We start from the raw sequence: 11168 nt of genomic DNA, 5'->3' as shown, positions 1-11168 counted from the left end.
CCTCTTTGAACACAGATTTGCATATCTAAAAATGAGAACGATTTAATTCCTGTGAAATCCACCCCAACTAGCAGCAATGGGGTACACTAAGGCTTGACAGGGTTGTAGGACTTACTCCAAATGCATATCTAAAACATAAGACTTATATTTCTTGGGATTCCAAATCCCAGCATATTTCTGTATAACATAAAAGTTGAATTCGATAGGCAAACTTAAGCCCAAGCAAACAGAAATATGAGTATTCTTTTCTATGTTAACTGTGGTTTTATGGTTGCAAACATGAAGGAGTGCAGTACCAGGAAGTATGTGGAGTCGGTGTTCCATTATTATACTTGGTAAACAAGGATAATAATTAGGCTAATATCACAAACATTGGCCTAAATATTAGGTTAGCAGAAAATCCTATTATGATGGCCTTAAAGTCCAGTAATTATGCTTATATTAGGAGATATACCTAAAGCTAAATGAAGAGTTAATGGGTGCAGCACACCAACATGGCACATGGATACATATGTAAGAAACCTGCACATTGTGCACATGTACCTTAAAACTTAAAGTATAATAATAATAAAAAAGAAAATATTTTTAATGGAATTTATAAGTAGGAGGCCACCGAGTTAAGAAAAAGACACATGAAATAGAAAACATGCTTCAAAACTACATATATGAGATTTATTTCACATTTTCTACCTACTCAGTCATGTGACCTGTTGCTACATTTGTGAACTTTCTGAAACCAAGTGACAAATATCCACAAAAGATCATTTACAATGTAGACATCACTAAAGTCTAGATTTAAAAGTCCAATGAAAATGGCACACAGCTGGCTTACAGAAATAAAAAAGTACAATATATTTGAAATAGTAGGGTTTTGGTTTTCCATTTATGCCTACATCATGGTGTTACCTGTGGGTAGGTTATCAACTATATTGATATCAGATACTATGGCCCATGACATTTAGTATTTTTAGCAATAAGAAACACACTTAAATCTATTTCAAAAATATGACATGTTAAATTCTTAGGAAAATATCAACTTTACAAAGTATCAAACACCCAGAAGAGTAAACATATGAATTTCTCAGTCTAGGTTAGAAAAAAAGTGTTTTAGGATTTTTATTTTAAAATGTTAAACAAAATTTGTTTATCATATGTAGAAACTTATACGATCACACAAAGGTAAATTTATTTATTCGGTATTATATGGAACAATGGAACCAGGGTGGCCTGCAGAGGTACAGAGGCTGTGAGAGAGAGGAGGCTGTGAGAGGAGGTTGCCTCTGTCCACACTGACATGGCACTCACCCAGCACCCGCACCTCCTCCTCCCACCACACGAAGAACCATTTCTGTACTTATAATATATTTTCTAAAAATAGAACATTGATGCTATAAAAATAAATGTATTAAAAAAAACACCACGTGTTTAAACAGGAACACAGAATTTGGGGTTTTAAGGCTCTTCCTGGGGGAGGAGCTTCCACTTCACTGAGGGATCAAAATCCTCCTCAAAATCGCCCAGCTCCTGCTCTTTAGAGAGCTCCAGGAAAACCTGAAAGGGAGGAAAGAAATAAAGAGAGGAGAACAATGCCATACTGCCTCTGCAGCTCCAAGGGAATGCATTATACACATACACCATGGATGGTACGAATCACTAAAAATGACCCACCTGCTCCAGGGTAGACTGTGAGAGGCTGTACTCCTCTAGGTCAAAGCTCTGTTTAACTGCATAGGGATGAACATGTATTAGTTCATATATTTCATATCTAGAGGTCTCATAAATCAGCACATAGTACAAATGATATATTTTTTAAAAATCTTAAATAAATAGGTTAAGGTAATATTCATTCATGTCTTAAGCACATCATTCAGTTAAGAATACACCAATGCATTTACTTAGGTTTGGGAACAAAAGTGCTTGAATTATGCTTGTATGTTGTGCTTTTTGCAACTGTATTTAAAGGAGAAAATGGTACTGAGTAAGCCTTCTTTCTTGCCTGTGGGCCAGTGGGTTTTGCACATTCAACACGGAAAGAGGTGGAAGGCAGACACATTTTGAAAAGGCTTGCATCGGAAGATTATAGAGAAGGATTTGTGAGCTTTTTTAGAGAGCAGGTATCTTCACGGACCTCTATCCAAAAACCATTGCAGCTTCCCTTGATTGGGTCAGAAACTGTTCTTATTGATCAGAATAGACTGGGAGAGGCAGTTAGAGCTGTAATAGGAGCTCAGCAGATTGGAAATATGCCACCAAAAGTTTCAGATCAGCACTGGGCTTAATGCCAACCTGGAGAGTGCTGTGAATGACCACATGGCCCAGAAAGTTGGAGTGCTCAGATACAACAGAGAATGAAAAGAAGATGCATTACTGTGACCACAGATGCTCTCAAGGAGAGAATCAGACAATTCCCGATGCTCTAGGAAGTTAGACAATTCCTCTAGAACCAGAAGATCTGAATCTCTTCCTTAGAGCAGGGGATAAACAAGCAAAGATATATCACTGAGCAGTGACAATGAAAACAGTATAGCGAGGGAGTTCTGATTAGCACAGTTCAGAGTAGCAGACTTAATGAGCTAAAATTGCAAGGAAAACATGAACCTGTGATGACAGATGCACGGCAGTTAGTTTTAAAATGTGACAGATGCGAGAAGATTGTTTCAACGACCAGACAGGAGTCAGTTTCTTAATATACAGCCTAAGACAGTAAAATAATATGCCAGTCCATGGAAAATTTAATTTTAAATATGTATGCATAGATGTTTCAAAAGAAAATTTTCTTAAATGCATATATAACTGAGTTTTGACAGGTTGTACCAACACGTGCAAAAATACATGACAAAACCCCACAAAGCAAAAGTGAAAAAAATCACTCTCATTATCCCCTGGCACAGACACAGAGAATCTCTCTATCTCCTTGGGTTTGGTCTTCCTAAAATTCAATTTGAGACTCTAACTTTAAAATGTAATGCATTTTGTCACATTTCATTTTTGTCATAAAGATGATTATTTTATGATTTGAAATTATCTTCTTTCCAGGGTCTTACTTCAAAGTCATACTTCTTACCCTTCTCTAATTTGAAGAAAGCTTGGGCTAAAGGTTGCACATCTTCCACTGGCAACTTATAAACCATCAGAGAGGAGTACCTGAGAGAAAAGGAGAGGAAAGAAGAGTGATACCCCCTGTGCCAGATGTGAACTGATGTCAATCATCTCTCTGGTCTTTTTTTTTTCTTTTAAAAAATGGTGTTAGGAACATTTAACCTGAGATCTACCCTGTTAACAAATTTCGAAGTGAAAAATCCAGTACCGTTGACTATGAGTATGTAGGGTCCCCCAGTTTCCTTCACATTTTTCTGTGTTCTGACCAAAAATCAGAGGGTCTTGACTGCTCTGTGATCTGGCCAACAGAAGGTCTTTCCCAGCTGGTTTGAACCCAAGCTAGGGCTTTGAACATTCCCAGAAACAGATAAAGCTATTCGGATTGTTGTCCAAAACAACTAACCCCGACCCTGTGCCAAATTCCTTAAACCTTCATAAAAACTCCATAACCTGACCCCTCACTGTAGACACGCCTAGGTAGAACACCCCTTTTCTCTCACTATTCATCTCGAAAATTGCTGCAGCCCACTCTGTAAGGAAGTTCCCCTGATAAATGATTTGGACTGATCACCGTGGATTTAATTCTCTTTTTGGAATCCCAACCGGCCCCATCTTGGGACAGTTTGGGGAACTCTCTTGTGGAAACTCCACTGCCACTGCATTTGTGGTGATTCCAGCTGCAGGTTCAGTGGGACAAAAGAGAGTATAATGATGTACAGAAGATCTCTAGAGCTTATTCATCTTGCTTAACTAAAATTTTACACCTATGATGAGTAACTTCTCATATTCATCTCTCCCCAGCACCTAGTACTATTTGATTCTATGAATTTGACTATTTTAGATCTTTTATAAGTAGAATCATGCAGAGTCTGTCTTTATGTGACTGATTTAGTTCACTCAGCATAAAGTCCTCAAGGGTCATCTGTGCTGTCACATGTTGCAGAATTTCTTTTCAAGGTCAGATAGTATTTCATTACATGTACCTAACACATTTACTTTATCCATTTATCTCTCAGTGAACACTTAGATTGTTTATACATCTTGGCTATTAAGAATAGTGCTGCAATGAAAATATGGGTGCAGGTATCTCTTTGAGATCCTGATTTCAGTTCTTTCGGATATATACCCAGAAATGCAATTGTTGGATGTAAGATAGTTCCGTTTTTGATATTTTGAGAATCTACCATATTATTTTCCATAGTGGCTGCACCATTTTGCATTTCTACCAACAGTGTGCAAGCATTCCAATTTCTCCACCTCCTTAGCAACAGTTATTTGTAGGGGTGGAATAACCATCCATCTTAATCCAGTTTTTTGTTGCTATGACACTATACCACAGACTGGGCAATTGGTAATCAAAAGAATTTATTCCTTATTATTCTGGAGGCTGGGAAGTTCCAGGTGGAGGGGATACATCTGGTGAGGGTCTTCTTGTTGTGTCATAACTTGGCAGATGGCATTACAGGGTGGGAGGGGCACTCGAGAGAGAGCCAAACTGGCTTTTATAACAGACCCACTTCCAAGATAACTAACTTACTCCCGAGATAACTCATCAATCCTTGAATAGATTAATCCACTCATGAGGGCAGAGCTTTAAATAATCTGAATAATTTCTAATAATCTCTTAAAGGTCCCACCTGGTCCTACCTTTTAATACCATCAAAATGGTTATTAAATTCCAACATGAGTTTTGGAGGGGACACTCAAACCATAGCACCATCCTAACAGATGTGAGGTGATATCTTATTGCGGTTTTGATTTGCATTTTCCTGATGACTAATGACATTTAACAGTTTTTCATATACATGTTCATTTGCATATCTTCTTTGGAGAAATGTCTATTCAAGTCCTTAGCCCATTCTTAATTGGGTTACTAGTTTTTTTTGCTACTGGAGTTTAGGAATTTCCTATATACAGTCATGGACCACATAATGATGTCATAATCAATAATGGACTACATATATGACAGTGACCCCGTAAGCTGAAAATGGAGCTGAAAAATTCTATTGCTTAGAGATATCATAGCCATGATGACATTATAGCATAACATATTACTAATGTGTTTGTCGGGATGCTGGTGTAACCAAACTTACTGTGCTGCCAATCATAAAAAAGTATGCAATTATCCATAGTACATAATACTTGATAATGATAAATGACTATGTTACTGGTTTATGTATATACTATACTATACCATACTATACTTTTTATCATTATTTCAGAGCATACTACTTCTACTTATAAAAAAAGTTAACTGTAAAAAAGCCTCAGGCAGGTCCTTCAGGAGGTGTTTCAGAAGAAGGCATTGCTATCACAGGAGATGACAGCTCCATGTGTGTCATTGCACCTGAAGACCTTCCAGTGGGACAAGATGTGGAAATGGAAGACAGTGATGTTGATAATCTTGACTCTGTGTAGGCCTCGGCTAATGTGTGTGTTTGTGTCTTAGTTTTTAATAAAAAATGTTAAGTAGAAAAAATAAATGAATAATTTTAGAAATAGAAAATAGCTTATAGAATATGGATATGAAAAAAGAAAATATTTTTGTACAGCCATACAATGTGTTTGTATTTTAAGCTATGTGTTATTACAAAAAAGTCAAAAAGTTAAAAAAATTTTAGAAGTTTATAAAGTTACAGAACACTAAGGTTAATTTATTATTAAATAAATTTTAAAAGTAAATTTAGTGTAGCCTAAGTATATAGTGTTTATAAAGTCATGTACAGTAATGTCCCAGGCATTCACATTCACTCACCACTGTCTCACTGACTCACCCAGAGCTACAACCAGTCTTGCAAGCTCCGTTCATGCTAAGTGCCCTATACAGGTGTATCATTTTTTATCTTTTATGCCTATTTTTACTCTATCTTTTGCTATGTTTAGATACACAAGTACTTATTGTGTTACAATTGCCTACAGTATTCCCTGCAGTCACATGCTGTACAGGTTTGTAGTCTAGGAGCAATAGGATATACCATATAGCCTAGGTTTGCAGTAAGCTACACCATCCAGGTTTGTGTAAGCTCACTCTGTGATATTCACACAATGATGAAATTGCTTAACGACCCATTTCTCTGAAAGTATCCCTATTGTTCAGCAGTGCATGACTGTATTTTGGACATTAACCCTTTGTCATGTATATAATTTGCAAATAATCATCCCATTCCATAGGCTGCCTTTCACTTTGTCAATTGTTTCTTTTGCTGTGTGGAAGCTTTCTAGTTTTATATCATCCCGCTTGTTTATTTTTGTTGTTATTGCCTATGCTTTTGTTGTCATATCCATGAACTCATTGCCAAGACCAATGTCATGAAGCTTTCCTCCTATGTTTTCTTCTAGGAGTTCAACAATTTCAGGTCTTATGTTTATGTCTTTCATCCATTTTGAGTTGATTTTTGTGTATGGCATAAGATGGGGTCCAGTTTCATTCTTCTGCATGTGGATATCCTGTTTTCCCAACACGATTGGTTGAAGAGACTATCCCTTCCCCATCATGTATTCTTGGCACTCTTTTTGAAGATCAGTTGGCCATATATTCAGGGATTTATTTCTGGGCTGTCTATTCTGTTCCTTTGATCTATATGTTGGTCTTTACACTAGTGCCATATTGTTTCGATTTGTGTAGCTTTGTATATGGGTTGTTACTTCTATAAATGAGAGTCAGTTTGGTGTAGGAAAAAAGGGTAGAGTAAATCAATAATAATCAAAAGGAAGCAGTTCACAAGGAGAACTGGGGGAAGGGGGTGTAATACTCAGACAGTTTAGTGTTGTTGGCCCCTTGGATGGAAGTGAGTAGGTGCTGTCCAGATGATATTTCAAGATTTGCCAAAGTCACCTTCCACCTTATTTTCTAACTGAATACTTGATCTTCAACTTCATCGTTCAACAAAGAATTTATACTGCATAGTTTCTTAAAGTTCCTCAAATAGGGTAGAAATCTAGATATATTTCCCACAAGTCACATATCTCTCCTTCTCCTGCATCCTACTCAAACTGCCTTCCTAATATAGGATAATGTAATTGAGCCTCTGGTGAGAAGAGCAGGAATTCAGCACCAAATAAGGTAGGCAACAACATTTTTCAACATTTTGTTTCTCAGATAAATGTTTGTCTTTTCATCATTTGAAAATTAGGAAGATTTACATTTCATTTCACAAGACATCATTACATATAGTTATGGTGCAGTCATTCTCACCTATTTTGCTTATTCCCTGTGGCTTCATGATGTATTTCTATAAAGCCATGAGCTGGACATTGAATTATAGCATTGCTTTTCCATTTATATTACACTGTAGACATATATTTTCCCACGTTGTTATTATGACTTATTTCTCCTTGTTATAATTTTTCTCACCTAACTCCTAAATTATCTATCATCTGCTATAAATTCTAGGTGTTAAAAATGGTCCTAAGGCTACTCTTTAATTTTTTTCTGTCTATGAAAATAAATACATCAGGATGGTGCTGTTACCAGAATTTACATAAAATTGGAAATGTTAATTGATTTGATATAAAATAATTAGGTTTATCTCTTGGTTCTGCCACTTGTTAACTCCTCATGTGACCTAACCTGTCTCTCGGCCAATTTCCTCTTCATAAAGATAATAATCAATTTCATTTATGAAGGTTCTTGTAAAGCCCTGATACTCACAACCGTTTTTTGAAGTCCACTCATTTTTTACTGGAATAGCTACGTCTATGCTGAAAAGTCTCTGTAAGTTTTGGATAGGATAACACAATACTAGGACAGCCCCTGGCACATAGTGGGACCATGACATTTGCTATATCAGCTCTTACATCTGCTCTCTCTTCTCTAGTTTACTTCCTGCAGAATCCAACAAATAATCTCTTTCTTTCAGGTTTTCCTTTTGAATGACTATCACTCAACGTAACTGACAAGTAACAGTGAACATCTGGTACCATTTCCAAAACAGCAACCATATTTACCTTTCCTGCCGAGCAGCCTGGGGGAAAAGCCTCAGGATCTCTGCATGGAGGGGCTCCACTTGTGCCAGGTTCTTCACCTTCATCTCCAGCAGGTAATCTTTGCCAAATTTGCTTTTCAGGTGTTGGATGGAACCAATACATCTGGAGGTAGGAGGAGGATGAGGTCATATGAGAAAGGAGAAAAAAAAACCATTCAGTATATTGAGAACCTTGATTTGCTGCTAGCATTGTCTCAAGGTCCCTATTGTTAGACCTGGGCACAGTCATTTCAGCTGTTTTCAGTGATCTCTCCCCACAGACAAAATTTTCCAGCAATGCACCTTGGGCTCAAGTGTGGGTCCAGGACAGGCACTCACCTCAACCTTCCGGACACCATGATGGCCACTCGGTCACACACGGCCTCAGCCTCTGCCATGTAGTGGGTGGTCAGGAGGGCGCCCCTTTCCGTGTTTCTAAAGGTGGCCCGGATGGCCTGCCTATAATGTCAAGAGATTATTTGCAATTTAGGAAATCCTCTAATTAATCAGAAAGAGATAGAGAAAAGAATTTTTAACTGGCATGCGTGTGAATAATTAGCAAAAAGAGATTAAGCAAAAGAGGGTTCTTAGTAGGGCAGGCAGGATGAGGAAGGGCAAGCTAGGTGAGAGCTGTTAAACTGGAATCATGCATTGGAAGAGGGGCGTTTACAGAACACAACATTCAATATAGGGTTGTGTTCAAAGAGAAGTGCTAAGGAAGAGGCTTGTTTATGAGAAGGCTGTGTGAAGGGGAACAGAATGACATAAAATTTAACAGCATCTCACAACCTAGTGAGAAGAAAATAAATGTACAGTAAACGCACACAATGGCAACCATGTTTACACCTTAATGAGAACTACTGTTCTCATGCTAAGTACGGAACACTATGTGATTGTGGTCCAGAAATGTACCTGAAAGATCAACTGAGCACTTATGAAACTCAAGAGTGAGACCTACGGGCCCTAACAATGGTAATTCTTTCTTCAATAAGAAATGGTTGTAAAATATCATCAGGGAAAGTTTTGTTTTTTTTTTGCAAAGTATTGGTTTTACAAGTGACATTGATAGTTTTTTTTTTGTTCTCCACAAAAGAGTTTAAGGGACAATTTTTACAAAATAAAAATGGTTCACAAACTCCATGCAAGTCATCCACGCTGTCCCTGACCGTGGTAATGTTCCTCACCACATTTGCTGCTGCCCCTCGGGGTCCATCCCGGTCGAAGGCTCATCCAGAAGCACCACTGATGGGTTCCCCAGGATGCTCAGGACAAAGCACAGCTGCAACGGGAGGAACAGCCTGTCTGGTTCCCATCTATGGCACTTGCAGAGCAACACCAAGCCCTGCCCGTACCTTTCGCTTTATTCCCTCTGACAAGGTCTTCACCGGAGACTTCAGCTGGTCCTGCAGCTTGAGCGCATCCACTAACCTGAAGGAAACAGGAGAGCCATACAGTCTTCTTGACAAGAGGAAGTAGATAAGAGGATAACCCAAGCAAGGGTGGAGAAGCAGAACTCAAAAATGCAGTTCTGGAAATACATGTGGTGGGGGGGTGGGGAAAGGAGGGGTGATATAACTGGCTGACTTGCTCCCCCACAAAAGATAATGTTGCCTTTTGAAGAGATAGAAGGACATGACATGATATCCAAATAGTTGTTCTATGACAGTCCAAATTTTAGTATTTTCTATACATTTTAGCAATGAACAATTACCTTTTAGATTTTAAATTTTATTACTATTATTTTTTTGAGACAAGGTCTGACTCTGTCCCCAAGGCTGGAGTGCAGTGGTGTAATCTTGGCTCACTGCAGCCTCTGCCTCCTGGCTCAAGCCATCCTCCCACCTCAGTCTCCCAAGCAGCTGGGACCACAGGTGCACACCACCATACCCGGCTAATTTTTGTATTTTTTTTTTATTATTTAGAGATGGGGTTTCACCAAGTTGCCTAGGCTGGTCTGAAACTCATGAGCTCAAGCAATCCACCTGCCTCGGCCTCCCAAAGTGCTGGGATTAGAGGCATGAGCCACTGCGCCCAGCCTTTTAAAATTTTCTTATTTAATATGAGAAAGAAACTTAATACTTTGATATCCAAGAAAGGAGTTTCTAGTTGTAAATCTACCCAGTGTGACCTGGGTCAGCATTTAGAGTCTCCCATCCTGAATTTCCTGTGAGGGTCGTCACTCCCAACCTTCTCCTCCACCCCTCCCTTGGGTATAGAACAGATGTGGCTCCTCTGTGTACCGTGTGATGGCAACCTCGGCATCCCCTTTCCTCAGCCCTTTCACAGCGGCGTAGACCTCCAGGTGCTGCCTCACTGTCAGGTTGGGCCACAGCGCGTTCTCCTGAGGGCAGTACCCCAGGAACTCCAGGGCATCCCCTCCTCCACCGCTCCCTTTCAGTAGCACCTGCAGATGAAAGTTCCCTCTCAGAACCTACATTCTGCACTGCTTCTTTGAGTATTTCCCTGACATCATTCTCTTCACAAACCTAGAAAAACTAGAGAAATTCTAGGACCTCATTGGGTTTAATAATCTGTAATCATTTTGCATTGGAGAAAGGTTGTCAGAGAGTAAATACAGGAAAATAAGTGTGTCCACAGCCAACAATCCAATCTCAGCTGAAAAATCCAATATCCCATAGATGGCCTGTCCATCCTGGCCAACAGTTTATATCCATTTTTTAAAAATCACTGTCAAAATGAAGCATATTGATTGAATTACTATTTAACTTAACTCATGGATCAACATCTTTTGAGTACCTCCTATGTAACAAGTGCTGTGTTGCCTGTGGGTACAGTGGAGGGTGGAATAACTAGTGCTTCATTATCTGGAGTTTTCATTCTACTGAATGAATCAGGCAATAAACAAGTAGAGAAACGAATATGCAGAGTAAAGACAGATCAAAAGTGGTGCTGTTATGGAAATTCAGGAGGCTGGGGTAGAGAATAACTGGGGAAATGGCAGTAGGTAGGGTAATTAGAAAGAGCCTGTCTGTTGAGGGGCCATTTCAACAAAGAGGAGAAGATGCTAGTCATGGAAAAAAGGCAAAGGGCAAGGAACCTGGGGCAGAGCAAGAGCAAGACCAAAGCCCTGTGTGGGGATGAAGC

The 11168-nt window shown here is 39.0% G+C and overlaps 1 protein-coding gene across 1 annotated transcript in view; it reads right to left on the bottom strand.

Annotated features, from left to right (window-relative positions):
- Positions 1-658: 658 nt before the first annotated feature.
- Positions 659-11168, bottom strand: part of LOC100590018 (ATP-binding cassette sub-family A member 8) — a 93378-nt gene continuing 82868 nt past the window's right edge. Inside the window, exons 33-40 of the mRNA XM_003276081.4 lie at positions 10304-10467; positions 9416-9491; positions 9248-9342; positions 8403-8522; positions 8047-8187; positions 3065-3144; positions 1669-1724; positions 659-1551 (exon numbers count right to left, since the gene is read on the bottom strand). Coding sequence (XP_003276129.2) covers positions 1453-1551; positions 1669-1724; positions 3065-3144; positions 8047-8187; positions 8403-8522; positions 9248-9342; positions 9416-9491; positions 10304-10467 — 831 coding nt within the window. The 3' untranslated portion in view covers positions 659-1452. The remainder of the gene's footprint in view (positions 1552-1668; positions 1725-3064; positions 3145-8046; positions 8188-8402; positions 8523-9247; positions 9343-9415; positions 9492-10303; positions 10468-11168) is intronic.

This window comes from Nomascus leucogenys, chromosome 14 (assembly GCF_006542625.1).
Source record: "Nomascus leucogenys isolate Asia chromosome 14, Asia_NLE_v1, whole genome shotgun sequence".
Lineage (NCBI taxonomy): Eukaryota > Metazoa > Chordata > Mammalia > Primates > Hylobatidae > Nomascus > Nomascus leucogenys.
Note: the sequence above shows the minus strand (reverse complement) of the source record. Positions and strands in the feature narration are given on the sequence as shown.